The sequence below is a fragment of the Quercus suber genome, unplaced genomic scaffold (assembly GCF_002906115.3).
Source record: "Quercus suber isolate HL8 unplaced genomic scaffold, Cork oak 2.0 scaffold_287, whole genome shotgun sequence".
Taxonomy (NCBI): Eukaryota; Viridiplantae; Streptophyta; class Magnoliopsida; order Fagales; family Fagaceae; genus Quercus; species Quercus suber.
This window is the reverse complement of record NW_027069743.1, coordinates 392,784-414,527: the sequence shown is the minus strand read 5'-3', so window position 1 is coordinate 414,527 and position 21,744 is coordinate 392,784. Positions and strand designations below refer to the sequence as shown.

The 21,744-nt window shown below is 31.7% G+C and overlaps 2 protein-coding genes across 2 annotated transcripts; one reads left to right on the top strand and one right to left on the bottom strand.

The window, feature by feature from the left end:
- Positions 1 to 717: 717 nt before the first annotated feature.
- On the bottom strand, positions 718 to 5,041 carry LOC111997130 (probable glycosyltransferase At5g03795). Its single transcript, XM_024029193.2, has 4 exons — positions 4,221 to 5,041; positions 2,728 to 2,987; positions 1,791 to 2,139; positions 718 to 1,608 (listed from the first exon to the last, which is right to left on the bottom strand). Exons 1-4 carry the CDS (start codon positions 4,554 to 4,556, stop codon positions 931 to 933), a joined length of 1,623 nt encoding a protein of 540 aa, XP_023884961.1. The 5' UTR covers positions 4,557 to 5,041; the 3' UTR covers positions 718 to 930.
- Positions 5,042 to 16,634: 11,593 nt separating this feature from the next.
- On the top strand, positions 16,635 to 21,574 carry LOC111997149 (beta-galactosidase 15). The gene is given in 19 exon segments (XM_024029215.2): positions 16,635 to 16,796; positions 17,119 to 17,214; positions 17,331 to 17,443; positions 17,550 to 17,616; positions 17,703 to 17,795; positions 18,032 to 18,175; positions 18,366 to 18,454; positions 18,546 to 18,651; positions 18,775 to 18,862; positions 18,959 to 19,077; positions 19,203 to 19,361; positions 19,446 to 19,660; positions 19,752 to 19,855; positions 19,997 to 20,023; positions 20,026 to 20,105; positions 20,219 to 20,491; positions 20,584 to 20,795; positions 20,884 to 21,160; positions 21,252 to 21,574. Coding segments are annotated over 19 exon segments (2,529 nt in total). The 3' UTR covers positions 21,357 to 21,574.
- Positions 21,575 to 21,744: the final 170 nt, after the last annotated feature.

Genomic DNA, 21,744 nt, shown 5'->3' with positions numbered 1-21,744 from the left:
TTATTTGAAAGTGATATTTCAACTACAATTTATATTCTTAACAAATTATTGAAAATTAACATCTGAGCATGCGTGTGAGAGGCCCTTCTATTTTTTGGAGTAAAGGTTAATAATTTGTATTTATTATAATTTAAAAATATATTTTTCAAAAAAAATAAAAATGAGAAACTTTATAGATAAGTAGTAACTTAGGAATTCTGTTTTTAATTCAAAATGAAATTTGTTATTGACATTTATGACTCTATTTCTAAATGAAGTTACCTTTCATTAATGAGAGCATTTTTGAATTACATAAAAGTCTAGTTGAAAGAGGGGAATCCTCTTATATATAGTATAGATAATTATTCATCATTTTTATAATTTTAAAAAAAAAAAATGATGAAGACCATCAGTTGCAACATGGTTTATCGCCCTTTTTATTTGGATAAACGGTTTATCACCTTAACAGAGTACTGATAATAGTTATTCAGAATACCATCATTTGAAACATGGTTCACTACACGAATAATTGAGAGAAGAATGAAAGAATATCCATTGTCCAAGCCACAATGGCCATCATTTCACACAGAATCTAAAATGTTAATGAATGAATTGAAAATTTTAGTTAAGTTGTATTATTTACCTGTGAGGGTAAAGAGTATGTTCTAGTGTCAATTGCCTACCAAACAAATACCCCCATGTTGTTATGATGACTTAAAAATATGCATAGTTCTTAGATGTGAGTCCAAAAAAGGACTGCATAACAACCACAACTATATTTTATCCAACAAAAGAACAAATTAATTATTTTTCTTACACTTAACTAGTTAATCAAAATGTAAAGAATTCCAAAATCTAATATTTCTGCTTCTCTACATGGCCTATTGCCATTTTAGATGGTTCAACTTATAACCTTCGTGAAACTGTTCAAGTTGATGATGCGTGAACCAATTACAAAACATGAACATTATTTCGGACCCTAACATTCAGTCTTCTAAGCCACACAGAATGCAGGACCATATGAAAGACATCAAAACGCTTAGGTGGAGAATGAACCTCAAAATGTCTCCTTACTTGTACCACTCTCCTTTGCATCCTTATGTACTGCCTTGTAGGAATGCTCATTAGTATTTTCTTCAAGTTGGGAACATCCTTCACAGGAACCTCAACAGAGAATGACTTCCAATTCAAAACATCACTAAATGGTAGAACATAATAATCTGAAATCAGCACAGGAACACACCCTGCATAAATGGCCTCAACAATTCTTGGACTTGCAACTTCATAGCCACTTGGACAAATGCAATACTTGCTCTTTTTCATCATGTCAAGGTAGGATACACCTTTTGGAAGGTACTTATGCACCTGTATATCTTCGTCTTTGTTTTCCCAATGCTCAAGGAGGACAGGTCTAATGGGCCCATGGAGCCCTCCAGCAAAGAAAGCCAGGATTGGACGGTGAGATGGGGATGGACCGCCGATAAATCCATCTATTGAACCAGTTTGGAGATTGATCTCTGGAAAGGACACATCCTTAGTGGGGTTGAATCCCTCGGATGTATTAGCATTGCAAAGAACGCGAATGGAGTTTTTGTGTAGGTAAGGAGTGGCGCGGGAAGCTTCTGGCCCCTGAAATCAAAAAATAGTTGGTCAAATATTATTATCAGAACAATGGTAAATTCACTATTTCCTAGCAATTAATCTTTAGAGCAAAACGTTAGGAGAAAGTGTATTTTATCAGCAATAACTTTTAAACTTCTAGTATATGAGCCTCATACTTGGACAGAAAGCAAGATGGATTCTGTCCTTACCCAATCATGGCAAGAAAGCATAAAATGATCAGCTCCTAGGCTTCGATTCCAATAGGGGTATTTTCCTGAAATGATATTGACATAATCTATAACAGTGTGTTTAATGGGACCAAAATCATGTGAGTTTTGCACATAGACAAATCGGACCAGCATTGCCACACTGAAGGGAAGGAAGAACACATGTGCTTTCTCAGGATCCCTGGTTCTGAACTGGTTATTTATCTCAATCCCGTGGATTAAATTCCCTTCCGTAGAATATATGCTCTTGCAAGGACCATTATGAAACAATGGTTGCTCCCCTTCTTCATAGACATAAATCTTGAATTGCTTTTCCATTTCCAAGTAACTCCTGTAGTGATTGCAGAGAAGTGTTACTGCATTAGAAAACAGAACAAGAGTTTATATGCTCTAACCCTTATGCAGCACTAAATGCTGAGTATGTTGTAGTAGGGCATATTCTGTTTCATATTACATGATTGGGAAAAACCACCAACAACTGGTAACATGGAAAGAAATTGAACATGTTGAAAACTTTAATCTAATTATAATACAAAGTTTGGATGGTACTTCTTACCCAAGAAAGTTATTGTATGCCCAACTGCTGAAGCCTTATTTATAATGTTTCACTCTTCATGAGGTCTATACCTAGAACATGTTCTTTAATAAATTCAGTTACTTCTCAAGTAATTGAAGCCCAAGTTCATTTATAGTGAATTGAATTGGCCAATGGCTGTTGCATCAAATGGCACCTCCATCACTTATAACGGTAGGGTGGTAGGTGACATTGCAAGTTCATGTGATCATGTCCCTATGGGTGTGTGCCTAAATTTACCAAGACAAATGACATACAAAATTCGTACTTTTCAGTAATTTTAACAACACAAATCAACTTCACCAAAAGAATGAATGAAAGCTTAATAAACCTCAATCGGGGTACCTGTAAAAGACATTGGCATTCCTATACATAGGACCTAGCGGAACGAAGCCAGGATCTTGAGTTTGGTTTGCATGTTTAGCTTCTCTTATTGCAGCTCGAGCTCTACTAAGACCAGCTTCAAGTGTATCTAAATTGCTGTGATCTCGTCTAGCTTTCAAGAGTGGATCAGGAGATTCGACTGGGTCATAAGATTCATTCATGGGAGGAAAAATACCGGGTCCAGCCACAGAAAAATTGTAGATGCCTTCCTTAGTCCCATTCTGTCCAATTAATTAATGGTTAACATCACTAAAAAAAATTGCTTCAATCAAATTCATTTGGGTTGGGTAATTTCATTAGACTTCTTACTTAAAAGAAAGCTTGAATTTTTATCTTGAATTGAAAAATGTACAAATAACATAGATGAAAGGCGCAGTTGGTAGACATTTCAGAAAATGTTCTCTTTCTTCTATTTATTGTTTTGCAATGTAAAACGAATATTTCACATCATGCAGGAATACCAAGTTTGATTTTTAGCTCCACATAAAAAGGGAAATACCTTTAGTTTTTCTAAAAAATGAAAAACAAAAATCAATGCAACGATATGAGAAGACGGTTCCTTTAGTTTCTCTATGCTTCTCTAATTCAATAGTGTCATAAACGTAAAATCTTTAACTTCCATATTCATTTAAAGAAAAAACTTCCATATTCATTGAGAAAAAAAAAAAAAAAACTATAATTCCTTTGCTAGCTTAAAATCTTTTATTACCTTTTAATTACACCATTCACCAAATGCTTATCAACTTTTCTATTCTTTTTTGGAGAAGAAATGCTTATATCAACTTAAGCATAACTACTACTTTCTTTAAAATACAAATTTGAAACAGACTAATCGTCTTCTTTATTAAATAGAAAACCCAAATCATTTTCTTTTGAGGAAAATTCAATGGACAAAACAATATAGAGAACATTATTCTAGACAACAATCACACATGCCGACCAAAGACAACACGTTTTAACTTCATATGGTTTTACGAAATTCTTAGTAAAACAATAAACTTTACTCTGGGAAACTTCAATGATCACATATAGAATTTTTTAATGAAAAATCAAAGTTTGCACTACAAAAATCATGACATTTGTAACAAAAACAATATTACAATATAAATTACAGAAATAAAATTGAAGTTGGAGGATACAAATTTTAGAATTTCATATATGATAACCCATCTTCTAAGATTGCTCAATATTTTTGAGATTTTTTGAGATTTAAGATTGCTCAATATGGTCCTCAAAACAATTTTCTTAGTGATAACCATAGAAGACTTGAAAAAAAGAAAAAGAAAAAAGATTTGCTAGTAAAAATGGAAACCAAACAAGAGTAACAACATACCAAAAAGAGCAATTATCATAAAACAAATATCATATATTTTCTTTGAAATCATATCATTTGTATATTAATTTTCTTTAAAAAGAAAAAGAAAAAGAAAAAGAGAGAAAGAAAGAGTTCTTACAAGTTGTACTAGTTTTATAGCTTCTATAGTTTGTGGAGGCGTAGATGAGCGACTTAGCAGAGAGTCATCTGAGATAGCTTCTTTCTTATCATTCACATGAATATTCTTCATAGAAGTGACAGCGACAGCCCCAGTTGATGAAGAAGAAGAAGACGACAAGAAAACCCAATTGGACTCTAGAGGACCCAATACAGAAACAAACCCACATACCACAATCAGTGAAACCATGAACAACAAAAGCTTCACTGATGCTGATGATGCTGCTGCTGCTGCTGATGATGATGACCACAAATTACATGCACAACCACACCACTTTTTGTCGCCAACACTCCCCATGATCTCTCTCTATTAAGCTCTCTAGCTAGGAAAACTTTTATTTACAACGAAAACAAGGACTCCATGGATGAACTAGGATACGTTTTTCAGATTTGAGGTTGGGAATAGGAAGAAGAACATTTGGTAATTAATAGTTGCACCACCACGCCAAGCGTCATGTTGTTTTTGGCCTCTACTACCGAGTTTCTTCATGCAATCTTTTCCCGTCTTTCCAACTCTACCCTTTCTTGTCACCGATTCCTTAATTAATGCAAAACTTTCAACGCCAGCTGTAGAAGTAGAAGATTAATTTTTTACAGTTTCATGATTCATCCAATGAAACTCGCTTCTGTAGTACTACCTAGCCACCAACAATGAAAACCATCAATGCTCTGTTAGTCTATAGTGGGAAATAACAGCCACCTTGGTATTAATTCTCTAGAGATTTTATTTGGCTCAGTGCAGGTTTATCTTTTTACCATTTAAGGCCTAGCACCTCATCAAAAAAATAAGCTTAGCACCATTAACTGTCCTCTAAAGTCTACTCTAATGCATCTCTATGATTTTTATTTTTTTAATTTTAAATTATAGATAAATAGTGGGGAAAGGGAAAGTTAGACTGAGTTTGGATAACGTTTTAACCTTGGCATTAGCGTTTGCGTTTCATTTCTGTGGGTCCCATGCACTGTTCAAGGGACCCGCAAGTACAGATTTTAACAAATTTTTTTTTAAAATTGGGTCCCATAGCACTATTCACACATTTAAAAATTATTTTGCTATATTTTTTTTTCAGTTTTCAGCAATAAACGGTATTCAAACAGACCCTTAGTTTCAAATATATGATCGTAAATGAAAATTGAATGGGCCGATTTGTTTTTAGCTTTAATATCATATAATAGTTCATAATATCATATTTTTATATATATAGTTACAATTAATAGTAACTAAAATTTCATATATATATATATATATATGTAAGTTGAGATCTTTTTATTTAAGTTTAATATTATTAAATTCTTTTTTGAAAATTTTCAATTTATAAAAGAAATTATACGTTGCAAACATGCATAAATAATTACATAAAAATGTAATAAATTATAATTGAATCTTTTTATATTTTCTAAATTTAAAATTCATGAATTTACATGTAAAGAAATTAATTTAGAATGTACTCAACATTTTAAAATATATTTAACATTAAATTAGAGTATAATTTAAAAATTAATCGGCATAAAATTGAAATACCATTAAAATGTAATTAGATTTTTTTTTCTTTCTTTCTTTTAAAGTCACACTTTAGCGAATATATGTATGAAGTAACATAAGTAAGATTCGTTTTCTTTGACAAAAAGGCAGCCATAATGCATTACTTTTGATCCGAATAGTCTGACTAAACTAGGCATTGCCACGTACGAGCAATTGATATATTGTCTTTTTCAGAGCGGGCCACACAAAATATGCTAATGATATAACTTACTATAATAAATATATTATAATATAAGATAATTGAGAAAATGTGAGGGTGTTTATGCTGTGCCGTAGGTGACGATAGCCCCCATAGATAAGATTAAGGGTCCGTTTGTTTCGGGTGAAAACGTTTTCAGGAAATGATTTTACGGAAAATGGTGTGTTTGGTTGTCACTGAAAATTTGGTCAAACTGAAAATAATTTCCGGTTGACCGAAAATAATGCCAAAAACGGGTGAAAACGTTTTCCGTTCTCATTTTACCTTCAATTTACTTCCGGAAAATGAGAGAGAGAGAGACAGAGACAGAGAGAGAGCGAGGAAGCAGAGAGAGCCACGAACCCAGAGCCTAACTCCGGCGACCCACGAAGACCCACGATCCACCGCCACTCGCGTCGACCCACGACCCACCGCCACTCGACGTCGACCCACGACCCACCGATCTTCGACCCAAACCCAGACCTTCGACCGTCGATCGCACCCCACGATCGCACCCCACGACCCACGATCGCACCCCACCGAGATCGCATCACGCTCTTCGACGTCGCCTGCGAACCCCGAGCTCCAGTCCGTCGATCGCAGCACCGCGCCGATCACACCGCGCCGCTTGATCTGGCCGCTCCATCTCGCCTCCGCTCGATCTTGTCATTTCCCATGACCGATCTCATCGCCCATGACCGATCTCTCCCTTTCCATCCATTTCTGATCACTCTCTCGTCCTCGCTCTCTCATCAGTTTGACCGAATGTGGATTTGATCGAATGGAGTTGTTGTGATTTTTGTTTTTTGAAGTTTATACGTTGAAATTTCTATTATAAAATTTGTTTGGGTACTGAGAAAATAGCAAAGAAAATGTGAGAAAGTGTAGGAAAATAGCATTTTCAGTATACAACCAAACACATGAAAATATTTTCTAGAAAATTTTTCATAATGCAGCCAAACACTCAGAAAATATTTTCCTTTCCCGAAAATACCATTTCCGAAAATATCTATTTTCCGAAAATATTTTACGGCAAACAAACACAGCCTAATAAAGACTCCAAATTGAAGGGCATATTCGTCTCTTTACAAATTAATAAATGCTGCTACGGCTTACATGTGTGGTCTATGTGTTGGTACAGATCTCGTGCATGTCACCTCTTCTTCACAACTCCAATTAAAGACGTAGAGACTGAAGTCAAGGCCTTCCCATTCCCATTAATCTTGACATCCCATTCCCATTGATGAACGAGTGCGGGTTGATATTTGCTTTTAAAGTAATTATCAATAAATAATTAAAAATATTAACGAATATTTTTAAGGTATTGATTAATAATTTATTTAAAAAAAAATTTTATGAGAAAAGATAAAAATAATTAATATTTTGAAAATTTTTTTCATTTCTCATAAAAGTGGTGTCAAAATTTTCTTAAAATAAATCGTTAACCAATACTCTAAAGGCACTCGTTAGCATAATTCTAAATAATTTTATGAAAATTTGATACTATTTTTATTATTATGAAAAATATTAATGAATGTTCTAAGGGCATTTGTTAATAAATCATTTTAGAAAAAAATTTATGAGAAAAGAAAAAAATAATTAATATTTTGGCCATGTTTTCTATTTCCTATAAAGGTAGTATCAAAATTTTTAAATATTTTGTTAAAAATTGACCTACAAACACCCGTTAACAAAACCCTTTTATTATTACTAATTATGCTTAATCAAGAACTATAATCATTTGTAAACCAAAAGAATATTTTTTATTAATTTAATTAAAAATAAAAAATAAAATAGACGATAAAAATAAAGTAATCTTTTGCTTTGGGTTATATAATGAATGCATGTCCTTTAAGACTAAGGTTTTTATAATAATAAAAAAATCATATATAAGTCCAATAATGAAAGATGGTGGATAACTATGTAACTTAATATATATGTGTGTGTGTGTGTGTGTGTGTGTGTGTGAGGACCAAATTTGAGCTCGTAACCTACTATGTGAAGAGATTTAAGCCCAAAAAACTTAAAACAATAAATTTATAGAGAATGGGTTGGAAAACTGGGCTATAGTTTATCAAACATACGTTGGAATAGATTCAAGTAAGAGAATGAAAAGAAATAGGATTATATTGAAGAAAAATAGTCTTCGGCCAGATCCGAAGTGAACTGTTCTTGTTTATTATTCTTAAATTGGGTTACAAGTTTCATTCCTGAATGATCTATTATTTTTTCCTTTTTTCTCTCCCCTTTTTTCTAGTTGCCACCTTTACCTTATATACTCTCTTTCTCTTTCATCTACACCTTTCACGTGTATGCAGGATGGTCAGTGTTGACACTTGTCTCATCAACCCCTCCTATAAATCTTCATATAGTAGTTGAAGGCTGAAATGTATTGTTCAGGTATCACCTTCACATTAATGCATGCCAAGGAGTTAACTCCAGTGCATTTAATGCGGAGGTGACAGTTTTTGTAAATATTTGTTGCCTTCCTCTACTCCTCTCTTACCCAATGTCTAACTTCTAATCGTGATGCAACCTGGTAGGATGTTCAGGAAGGTAGGACATTCCTTCTGATCTCGGATCCATATTTCCGATATGATTTCTCTCCTCAGACATCTTTTGGACTATCATGTATAATCCTTATCTCTTCCTCTTCTATCATTCCCATAATAACATTGTTTGACCATTCTCGGACAAGTAAATATCCTCGGACTGGGTCATAGGCCCAATATATACAGTTTTAATAGTACCTTCTGGCTATCTGGCCCCCACATATATATATATATATATATAATATAAAAGGAAATGCCTACAAAAACATTAAGGCAGTTTGCATAATTTTAATTTCACCTTGGCTACAATAATCTGTATTATGAGTAAATGTAAAAGGATTTAACAATCATAAATCTCAAACTATATATATATATATGAATCCATATTAGCAAAATATGGCTAGAAAGCAAGAAGAACATCGTGTAAAAAATACATCTTATTATGAAATGAAAACCATTAAAAAAAAAAAAAGCAACAACCACAAAAGAAAAGAAAAAAAAATAATGTGGATCAAGAAGATGAAGAAGATTTTTTTTTTTTTTTTTTGAGAAGAAGATGGAGAAACATTATTGTGATTGAGAAGAAAAAAAAAATTCATCATGCATGATGAATATCTAAGTTATACAACCTTAATTTAAAATAATTAATATAAAAGAAGCTTGAATAATTTTTTTTTTTTTTTTTTTAGAAGAAAGACATAACTGATATTATTAATGTAAACCGGCTATATCAGCCTAAAGTGTACAGAATGAAAATGTGAAAGAACATCCTCCATTTATACAATAAAATCTATTATATTTTTTAAAAATCTAATTAGATTATGAGCAACCTTATTGTCTTTTCCCCTACTATTGTTCTTTAAACCTTAAGTGATTACTTCAAAAATATTTTCTAACTCAATAACTAATAGCCATACAAATTTTCTAAAGGTTAATAAAATTAAAGCAAAGTTAAACAGGGAGAGACTTACGTAATTAATAATTAGATGGTGGATCTATCTTGAGAAGTTCTCATGAGTCTTCACATTGATATTTAATTCTACTTCACGTTGATGCTTTGACCTTTGAGTTGGAATTCCTTACCTCAATATGAAAGTATATCAATTCAAATCTTTTAGTTGAAAATATAAGGCTTACAATCAAATTGGCGAGTCCCATCTATTATATATAATTATACTACTGTTATTTTCCTCTCTCTCTTTTTTTTTTTTTTCAAAGTAAGTGTTCCTAATCTTGTTATCCTATATCTTTCTATTTTTTTGAAAAGATATTTATCTTATATCTTCTTTTTTATTTGAAAAGATAGTTATCTTATATCTTTCTTTTTTTTTTTGAAAAGATAGTTATCTTATATCTACTTTTAAGGAATCCATTAAAAATAATGTTGATGAGAATGAAAGACCTCACATATGAAAGAAAAATCCAAAAAATAAATAAATAATTGATAAGCACAAAACATATCTACGATCAATTTTTTTTTTTTGTATGAATTACTAACTGTTTTTTATTTGTTTTTATCCATTTTATTTTTATTCTGCATTCATCTCAACCGTTTTTTAATTTTAATTTTTTCAATATATGGCTATTAGATGAGACTTACTTGTTTTCTCAAAAAAAGAAAAAAAAGAAAAAGATGAGACTTACTTGTGGTTCTATACAAGTATACAATGGTTGAATTATTGTGGCTAAGCCCAACTTTAACTAATGTAGTTAAAATTAAATGAGGTTGTATTATATGTATATATGTATTTTATTCCCATATGTAGTAATAGTAACCGTGCATCTTGATATAGAGAGAAAGAGTTACAATAGCGACAAAAGAGTGATCATCTTGTTATAAAAAAAAAAAAATTAAATTTCTACTTTGGCAAAGATTATTTTACAATTTAGCTTATTTTTCTACTATTCATTGGTCCTCTTACACTTTTTGGTACTATTTATGAGTCTCTATACTATTTTAACTAATTTTTACCTTTATTTACAATACTTTCAGTAAAAAGTTTTCAATTTTAGCAAAATAAGCGGATTTCAAACGGATACTTAGTTTAAGAATTGTAAGAGAAGTCATCATTTCAACAAAAAAAGAACCTAGAAGACTTTAAAAAAAAAAAAAAACTATTTAATACTAAGAGCTTCCTTTTTCATTATTAAAAATTAAAATACAAATGCTTCAAAGATGTGTACAAACAAACAGGTTGGGATTGTGTCAAGTGCATTAGTTGCACTGGACACATTGAAATGTGAAGACGTGTCCATATATGTTTAGAGCACTAATGCATTATATACAAGCCGTGTCTTATACATATTCATACCCGATAAAAAAACCACTTGAGCTAGAAGCCGAACAATTTGGTGTCACTCTCTTCAGGAAAGTAACATCAACGAGGAGAAAAGCCCAAGAAATATTGTTTTTCATGCTGAAAAGAAAAGGAATGAACTACAAAACAACAGGCAACAACGAGGGCCATGCATGATAGAAATAGTACATATTATTTTTCTGAAAACAAAAGGGGGATAGAGAGAGGGCACGTTTTTTCAGAGGTGCAAATTGATGATCAACGTATAAATTGGGCAAAGTTGTGTGTCTCGATCTCAAAATTAATTATCACAGTCATCGTGTGGTACCGCAGTCATGCTGCTATTTTTATTAAGCCTTTAACGCACCGGCACCGGAGATATATTGATTACTCATTAGTCATACAACGTTGAAAACAACATTAATGATTTAACCCACCATGCTAAGAGAAAATAAGTTAAATAAGAGTGATGACGGGAATCTGGGTGTTAAGGCAATTAATCGAGGTGCATATTCTTGCATGCATGGTGTAGAGGAAATTGCATGCCTCCGTAGCGTAGACGGTGATGTTCGGTACATAAATCTTTTATGTTCTATTATTTTGTTAGAACGACTGAAAAAAGGAGAGTATAAAAACTAAAAAGTAGAACAATTAATAGACAATTAATACATATATATATATATATATTTATTGTGTATGTTTGATAGAAATGATAGAGAAAACAAATTAAAGATTTTGTCAAAAAAGAAGAAGAAAAGGAAGAAGAAGAAGAAGAAAAATTAAAGAATAAAACACTAGGAGCATCCGTAGCAGCCGTTGCAAAAATTATGCCATTTTGCCACACTAAAAGCCTACTTTATTATTTTACCATATCATTTTACAATATCTCATTTATCAAATGTTCTATATTTTTATCACTTCATTTAAATATTATTTCTTAATTCTTTTAAATTCTTATTTTATTCTTTCTTTATTATTTGTTCAACGGTAATATTTGTTCCTACAACCATACAATTCTTTTTCTCTCACCGGTGTCTTCTTCTCTCATTTCTTCTTTCCTTCTCTCATTGGTCTCACTTCTTTTCTCTTTTCTTCTTTCTTTCTCTTTTCTTCATTCACCGGCATCCACAACTGAAAACCATGGTGGTAGTGGTTCGGCGAAACCGTGAAGAAGATGAGGTCAAGTTTGTGGTTTGTGGGTCTCTGCTGTTGATCGGGGTGCCTGGGTTGCGGTGGTTTGGCGAGCATGGCTGGGTTTGGGTGGGTTTTGCGATTTGATTTTGGGTGAGAAATTACAAAAATATGCTCTTTCTAATTTTGGGCCTATGATTTCTAGCATGGGTTTGTGATTTGTGATGGTACTAGGTTTGATTGGTGGTTTTGGGTGGTGGGAATCCCGATTTGCAGAGGTTGTAGGTGCCACCGGTGATGGTGGCTATGACTATGCTGTGGTGGTTTGTGGTTGAGTTTGTGGGTAATGGGTTTATGGTGGTTGTTGGCTGCTAGGTGAGGTGGCTATTGGCTGTTGGGTGTGGTGGCTGTTGGGTTTTGTTATACCAGTGGTGGTGGTGGTGAGTGGATGTGGTAGCGTGGAAGAGGGAAGAAGAAAGAGTATGGGAGAGTGGAGATGGAGGCAGTGAATACTGAATAGCTGAAGAAGAAGATGAAAGAGATATGAGAGAGAAAGAGGAATAAAAAATTAATAAATCCATATGCCACAGCTTACCGTACAGTTGCAAATTTGTGATTTTACTATAGCATGTTGCAAAAAATATGGCATTTAGAACATCTGATAAATAGGGTCAAATGGTGTTTGGTGTGGGATATGTGCCAAATATTTAGCATTTGGCACATATCCCACATCTGCTGTGGGTGCTCTTATACTCCTTGTACGTGTGTGTGTGTGTGTGTGTGTGTGTGTGTGTGTGTACATACAAGATAGAAATTCTACTTTAGAATAATTTGAGTGTATATGTGTGTAAATCTCCTTCCTAGAAATTTGAACCTCGGCATTTACCCCTTACTCTACAAGTTGAACTTTGTACTTGTGGAGTGACCATTACGTCAAGGAATCCCAGCCCTTACCCTCCCCCCCACCCCCCACCTTACAAGAACTTTGTATTTGTAAAGTGATCATCACGTCAAGATTGCGCAATGGTACTCTAGAGTACTATTGTGCAATCTTGATATGATGATCTATATGCTCTTATTATTTAAAAAGATGGAAAAATATTGGTAATTTTTTGCTTTTCTTCTTAATATTGGTGGCGGTTCTAGGAATTTTTTCTAGGGTGGTCATTATGAAACTTAAATTACACAAAATCTAATTGTGGGGGAGTGGACCTAAATCTACTCAAAGAACCTTAAATCGAAGAGAAAGTCCTAAGAAACCCCAATTGCAGAACAAGGTTTTCAAATCTAGACCGTTCATTGAACTGTAAAAGGGAGAGATTCAAGATTTTTGAGGTCGAACTAAGGTCAAACCGAGTTGAACCGTGATGACATCATAATTAATTTAATAATTAATTAAAGCCTAAATATAGATATTAAATTTATTAAACTAACAAAATTGACTAATATATCTGTATATGTGAGAAAAATTTAATGATTTTCAAGCATATATTTAATAATTAAATTAGAAAGTTAATAAAATAAAATAATAACCATGAAAATATTAAAATTTATGATTAATTTTTGAAGTAAAGTTGAATATCTTTGAAGGATTTTAATTATAATTTTTTTTATTCCTTGTAAGAGATGGATAATTTAATTAAGTAGAATAAAATTGTGTTAAGTTGTTTTTTTAAAAAATTGCTAAGGGGTCGGACCATATGGTTCTTGCCACCGGTTTGTGCAATCCAACCCTGATTTTAGGGGTTCACGGAATTGCCACATATGCCTGGTTCTCTATGCTTAAAAGACCAAATTTCAATCCAGTTCCCAGTTTTCACGGTCCGACCTCCCGGTCCGGTCCGAGTTTGAAAACCTTGCCATAAAATAGGTCCAACCCATGGGCCAATGAGGAATGAACAAGCCTCCTGCTGCGAAAGGACCATTTGGGCCCATTATCGGGGTAATTCGAGGGATTCATCTTCTTGAGGAATAATAATTTTGCCAAGGAGCAGTTAGGTTTTTGTTCGTGGACACACTTTCGCCTACTTTCTCTAGGGAACACATAGAAGAGCACGAAGAACTCAATGGTACAATCATCTTCACATTAATGAGCTACCCTTACCTAATGTCAGCCACATTAAATGTTGAATAACTGGCCTAAATAGTAAAAACACTCCCAAAAATCTATTTTTCATCATGATCAAGAAGTGGTAGGAAAAGGGGTTAATGAGACAAGTATCCCCCTAAATCCAGCTAAGAGCTAAATAGTTGGAGGAAGGTGGAAGATGGCTATAAAAAGAGGAGAAGGGCAACGTGAATAAGGATCTAGAAAAAACCAAGAAAAGTACAAGAGAGAAGAGTCTTTACTTAATGTGCATTTTCAATCTTGAAACTTGTCAACACAAAGTTTCATTAAAAGTGAATTTTTGAATGATTGTTTCATTGTGTATATAAAAGGAGAGATTGCTAAAAAAAAACTAGGTCAGAATTAAATAAATAATTTTACTGCAATGAAAGAATATACTACACGCTTTTAAGTTAATGAAATAAAACCTTCTCCAAAAAAAAAGTTAATGAAATAAAATACAGTATTTGTTTTGAGTCATCGTTATCTTTATATATATATATATATATATATACTTAGAACTTTGTTATATTTATCTTGATCTCTTGAAAATTTTTCTAACACTTACAAGAAATGCCATTTCACCTGGAGGTCATTCATTAGCAGACTGAGTTTGGTTAATCACTTAATTGGACTTTCATTTTTCATTTTCTATGTTACTGCTTTTGGTTCACTTCACTTGTATATAATAATCCAAGCACTTTTAACTTATGGTTTGGTTCACTTCACTTGTATATAATAATCCAAGCAATTTTAACTTTTTGTTTGGTTCACTTCACTTTTTTTTTTCTTTTTTTTTTTTAACAGGTTCACTTCACTTGTATAAGTCCAACTCACAAGGACTGATGCTAGAGAACATGACAAGATTGATGACAATGACATGATGATCCAAACAGATTTCGTTTTTATTATCGTCCTTACGTTTGTCCATTTTAATTATTAAAAAAAAATGTCAAAGAAAGCCGAATTAATTGTTTAAAACTAAAAAACAAACAGGTCACACAAGAATCTCCACCATATATAGTCGATTATATAGTCTAAGTTTTTTTTTTTTTTTTTTTTTTTTTTTTTTTTTTTTTGAGAAACCATATATAGTTAAGTTAAGGATACTAAAAAAAAATACTATATATATATATATATTTTTTTTTTTTTGCAAAATTAAAGAACATGACTGTAATTATGTCTTACAATTGATTTAACTAAAAATGAAATTGATAATTAAAAAAAAAAAAAATCTGGCCCAGTTTGCCTGGTTTCATTATACTTACTTATATTTATTTGTGACTTTTTTATGTAATGCTAGACAATTTATCCGTTTAGTGATAATGTTAATGTGAAGGTACAATGAGGAGCCAAATTGAATAAATCCTTGAACAAGGGTAGTGTGTTTATCTCTTTAATCTCAACATTAATCCAATCAGTTTTTCTTCTTCTTTATCCTTTCACAACAACCCTAACAGCATTCTGGCTCATTTATATTTTACATTAAAATTATTATTATTATTATTATTGGGTAGAAAGTCTAGAAAGCGAAAAGATAAAGATTAAAATTATCATTTTTTTTAATTTTTTTTTATTGCAAGCTTAAAATTATTAACAAACCGATAAATTTCCTAACAGTAAATAAATACCGGGCCAAGAATTTGTTTAATCACCAAAAAAAAAAAAAAAAAAAATCTTTTGTGGAAGGGAGCTTAGGTCCTTAGTTTGGTTAAGTAAGAGTCGGATTTAAAAAAAAAAAAAAAAATTAATATGGCCCAAAAAAGGCAAAGACTTAAGCAGAATTGGCCCATCGATTCATCAAAGGCCCAACAGAGGAGCGATGAGAAGGGTTAGGATTCCTCAGCCCATACAAAAAGAGCCCCAACTGTCTTTTTCAATTACCTATTTCACATCATATTAAACTCGAACGGTCCTAAATAAGGTTATGTTAGGATTATTGTAAAAGAATATAAAATTAAAAAAAAAAATTGATTGGATTAATGTTGAGATAATTAAAAATTGAGATAAAGTGGTAAGCAATTTAAACATTTTAAACCCATTACAACATCTAGGTCTTAATTGATAGCAAGTCCTTTTGGGTGTATACCATTGTAAGTTTTTTTAAAAAAATCTTCTCTCGTTTTCCTGCGTGTGTTAAAAATACTTAGTATTGTAAAAAAAAAAAAAAAATCTTAATTGATAGTCTTATCTAATTATCTATTTCACATCAAATTAAACACAGTCCTAATCTATTCCAATAAATTTATCTCAATTTATATTTATCCCAGTCTAGAGAAAATTAATCAAATGGACTGTTTTCTTTTTTATTTTTTACGCTAAGAATAGAGAATTCTCAACTTATTAGGTATAATGTAAAAGTGTTGTATTTAAAATAGATGATTGGATAGTATGTTTTATAAGAATTACTAATAGAATACGTACAATTCTAATGAATAACAAATTTTGAGCTATCCATAATTCTCTCATCGCTCACTCTTATCCAATTCAGTGCAACTCATCTATAAATAAGTTATTGATCATTTTCACTTAACCTTTATGAGATTCATTTGTCACTTTTTGATAATGATGGCTTTTTTTACTAGATTTCTTTTCTTGTTCACTGCTTTCTCATTGTTCATGCCTTTGCTTTCTGTTGATGTTTCATATGATGGAAGATCACTTAAGATTGACGGAAAACCGAAAATTGTTCTTTCTGGTTCAATTCATTATCCTCGTAGCACTCCCGAAGTAAGTTGTAAACATACTGTAGTGTTGCTAATTTTATTTTTTATTTTTTATTATGAGCTATAAGTAAAAAAAAAAAAAAATTATTATGTGTTTTTTTTAGGGGGTTTTATTATGTGTTATAAAATTCTTTTAACGTGTCTTTTAAGCTTGGCATTATTTGGTATATGATATATTTTGTTCATATAACAAATGGATCCGTGTATATAACCATTTGAAAATCTTGGAATCACTAGTTTAAATTCTTATTTTGTAAGTCTAAAATACATTATTTTATAATCTTAAATAATTAAGTACAAGTTTAATATTTTGCTCTTAATTACAGATGTGGCAACCATTGATCCAAAAAGCCAAAGAGGGTGGGATTGACGCAATTGAGACTTATGTTTTTTGGAATGCCCATGAGCCTCTACGTCGACAGGTTAATTTTCTCTCTTTAATATAGTTTATATAATTTTATATGTACTTTTGAATTTGGTTTTATACGTACAAATTATGGTGATTGACACTTAAATTTTTTTTATTATTATTATATAGTATGACTTTTCAGGAAATCTTGACCTTGTGAGATTCATTAAAACCATCCAAAGTGAAGGACTTTATGCTGTTCTTAGGATTGGACCATATACATGTGCAGAATGGAATTATGGGTAATAATATTTTTATTTATTTATTATTTTTGTTATTATATATGTGTATTTTTATATCTTGTATATATTTCTGATTTTTTTTTTCTATTTTCATTTGTGATTCCAGTGGGTTACCTGTATGGTTGCACAACATCCCTGGGATTCAACTAAGGACAGAAAATCCTTTATACATGGTAATTTGAAATTTTTTATATTTATTAGTTTCTTTTTTTGGCTTAATTAAAAATATTTCTAATTGCTCTAAATTTAACTTTTTTAGAGTGAGATGAAAACTTTTACTACATTGATCGTGGATATGATGAAACGCGAGAATCTCTTTGCTTCACAAGGTGGACCTATAATTATTTCTCAGGTTAGTGAATTATAATTAGTTTTTATTGTTTTCGTTGAGTTTTTTTTTTAAATAAAAAATAAAAATATCTACATGAAGTTCCTATTTATCTATTTTGAAATATTCATTTTATTATGACTAAGTAGAGTTATTATTAATATTATTATTATTATTATTTGCAAACTTATTATTGTTGTTATTATTATTATTTTTTGCAAACTTATTATTTAATATTGTTTTTGTTGAATGCTTGATAGATTGAAAATGAGTATGGGAATATTATGGGCCCATATGGAGAGGCTGGAAAGGAATACGTGAATTGGTGTGCTAAATTGGCTGAGTCTTTCAATATTGGTGTTCCTTGGATTATGTGCCAACAATCAGATGCTCCACAACCAATGGTATTTATTTTCCCATTTTATATGACTAAAATGTTGCAATGTATTGATTCTCAAAAAAAATAAAAATAAAAAATAAAATGTTGCAATATAATTATATGTGTATATTTTAATTTAGCAAAAAAAAAAAAGTGTATATTTTATTATTATTATTATTTTCATTTTTTTGAGTTCACTTCACATTTTTATGCAGATTAATACTTGCAATGGGTGGTATTGTGATCAATTCAAGCCAAACAGTCCCAATAGTCCTAAAATCTGGACAGAGAATTGGACTGGCTGGTATATCTTTTTTACAATTTTCTTTGATTTACAACCAAAAAAAAAAAAAAATTATATATTGGATTTAATTACATTGCATTTGAGAATTTAGGTATAAGGGTTGGGGCTTGAAAGATCCACACAGAACTGCCGAAGATCTTGCTTTCTCAGTTGCAAGATTTTTCCAGTATCGTGGCACCTTTATGAACTATTACATGGTACGCATATTTTTAATTTTTGTACTGGTACAAAGTAGTCAATTTCATTTAAATTGTTTTCTAAGTATTTAATATATTAATTAACAACTCAAAATACTAATGTGATTTCTCCATCTTTGTTAGTACCATGGTGGCACTAATTTTGGACGTACAGCAGGAGGTCCATACATTACAACATCATATGATTATGATGCACCCTTAGATGAATATGGTAAATTTTAAAAAAAAAAAATCCCTTAAACTTTTTTTTTTTTAAATAATTTTTTTTTTTCCAATTTGTATTTCTTTAACCTTATGATTTGTGTAGGTAATTTGAATCAACCCAAGTGGGGACATCTAAGGCAACTTCATTCAATCCTAAAATCTATGGAGGATGTTCTAACTCAGGGTTCTATGAGAGATATAAATTATGAGACTCTGGTTTCGGTGAGTGGGTTTTTTTTTTTTTTTTTTTTTTTTTTGCTTTAAATACTTGAAATAAGCAATTATATATCACTGATTCACCACATATATATATATATATATATATATTTTTTTTTTTTCAATTGTAGGCCACAATTTTCAGTTACCAAGGCAAATCAAGTTGTTTCTTTGGAAATGCGAAGTCAGAAGATACAACAATTAACTTTCAAAACACCATGTATACAATACCAGCTTGGTCTGTTACTATCCTCCCTGATTGCAGCACTGAAGTGTACAACACTGCCAGGGTGAATGATTTTACAAAAATAATTGTGTTTTTTTTTCTAATTCTTTACTTAATATATTTCTAACTACAAATCATTGTTTTATAGGTTAACACTCAAACATCAATAATGGTGAAAAAGGATAACCAAGCTGATGATGCTGAAGAACCTTTTGTATTGAAATGGAAATGGAGACCTGAGCATCATTTTGAGCGCATAAAAAAGAAAGGCTTTGTTGATGGTAGTGTAATGACTATTGAACAACTCTTGGACCAAAAGACTGTCACAAATGATACCAGTGATTACTTGTGGTATTACTCCAGGTATTTTGTTTGCTTTTGGCCTTTTGCCTCTCATTTAAAAATTAATTAATTAATTCATAGCAACATTCTTATTTTTATTTTTCATTTTTAGCTTTGATCTCAAAAAGAGCAACCCAATTTGGGGTAAAGAGACAACACTACAAGTGCATACTAGTGGACATGCAATTCATGCCTATGTCAATGGAAAACTTGTTGGTAAGTTTACAAGGATTTAAATTTCACCAATTCATATTGTTAATCATGCCTTTTCTTTAATTTATAACTCATCCATTTGTCAACCAAAGACATTATTTATATTTCACCTAATTAGATTGTTTTATAACATTTGAATTTCAGGATCTCAATATGCTAATAATGGACATTATGATTTTGTTTTGAGAAAAAAATCAAATTAAAGGAAGGGTTAAATCACATATCATTATGTAGTGCTACAGTTGGATTAGCAGTAAGTATGATTTTCGTGGTTATTTTCCTTTGTTTTTTTTTTTTTTTTTCATTTTTTCATTTTTTCCTCTCTTTACAAATCTTTTACCATTTAGTAACATCCTATTTTGTTAGAATTATGGAGCAAACTTTGATATGGTACCAGTTGGAATTTCTTCTGGCCCGGTTCGTTTGATTGCCAAACAGAGACTTAATGATGCAAGAAAATTTGGGAGAAAGAAGTATATTCTTGAGGACATTAGCATGGAATTGGATCATAGTAAATGGACTTATAAAGTGGGGTTGCATGGTGAAGAAGAACTAAAACTTCAAGACCCATATTTCTCACAGCACCAAAAGTGGTCTCAAGGCCCTGTGCCAACAAATAGGATGTTTGTTTGGTACAAGGTACTTTACTTTTTATGTTAAAATTTAGTCCTACACTTCAAAATTATAATAATTAATAATCTAACTCTCTCTCTCTCTCATTTGTGAATTAGACAACCTTCAAAGCTCCAATAGGAAGTGATCCAGTTGTGGTGGATTTGATGGGTTTGGGCAAGGGACATGCTTGGGTAAATGGTCATAGCGTTGGTCGTTATTGGCCAAGTTACCTTGCTGGTGAAGATGGGTGTAGTTCAGAATGTGATTATCGTGGATCATACAGTGATTCAAAATGCTTGACTAATTGTGGCAAACCTTCTCAAAGATGGTAATCTATCTTCCAATCATCAAATTTTTTTTTTCAAATGCTTCTGTTTAGTTTTGATATTAATAGGTTTTTCTTCATTTCATTTTAGGTACCATGTGCCTCGATCCTTTTTGAGAGATGATGAGAACACATTGATTTTGTTTGAAGAGGCTGGAGGCAATCCATTTAATGTTAAGTTTCAAACTGTTACAGTTGGGAAAGCTTGTGCTGATGCTTATGAAGGGAACAGTTTGGAACTATCATGTCAAGGAGGAAGAGCTATATCTGAAATTAAATTTGCTAGCTTTGGTTTGCCAGAAGGTGCTTGTGGATCATTTAGAACTGGCAGTTGTGAGTCTTCCACTGCTTTGTCAATCATTCAAAAGGTAAAAATCTCTATCTTCTTCAATTTTTTTTTCTTATTCCAATAAATATTTTATCATCCTACTAAATTATAATTCCTTTTATGAATTTCAGGAGTGTCTTGGCAAAGAGAGGTGTTCTCTTGATGTCTCAGAAAAGAGTCTTGGACCAACTGGTTGCAAAGCCACAAATAGGCTGGCTGTTGAAGTAATATGCTAAGAGTTGCATTGTTTAGGATTTTCTTGGATTAGGTGTGTAGTTTTGTATTTTTTCTCTTTTGAGGATTTAGTAGGATATAAGTTTGTAGTTTGGTTTTTCTTCTTTTGAGGAAATAAATGGTTTTGGAATAGCACTAGCAAGACCATGTTTGAGGAATACAACATTGTCATTTGTTTAGACATCAATAAATTCAATTTCGCTCTCTTTTGCCAATTTAATTTTATGGCTGCACAATATTTCAAAAAAAAAAAATTTTGAGGTAAAAGGTAGAAATTTTATTGATGATAAATATATATATGGCATGTGACAACCCTAACCATTACAATAACAAAAGGCCATCAGGGGAACGAGCAACTGGTCTGCAAACCAGACAATTATGCAGAAACAA

Bases quoted from the DNA above. Each gene is read 5' to 3' on its own strand.
- LOC111997130 (XM_024029193.2), bottom strand. From the start codon at position 4,556: ATGGGGAGTGTTGGCGACAAAAAGTGGTGTGGTTGTGCATGTAATTTG. The intron at 2,140-2,727 runs GTACCCCGATTG...CAATCACTACAG, and splicing joins AATGCCAATGTCTTTTACAG to GAGTTACTTGGAAATGGAAA. The intron at 1,609-1,790 runs GTAAGGACAGAA...TTTTGATTTCAG, and splicing joins TGCTTTCTTGCCATGATTGG to GGGCCAGAAGCTTCCCGCGC.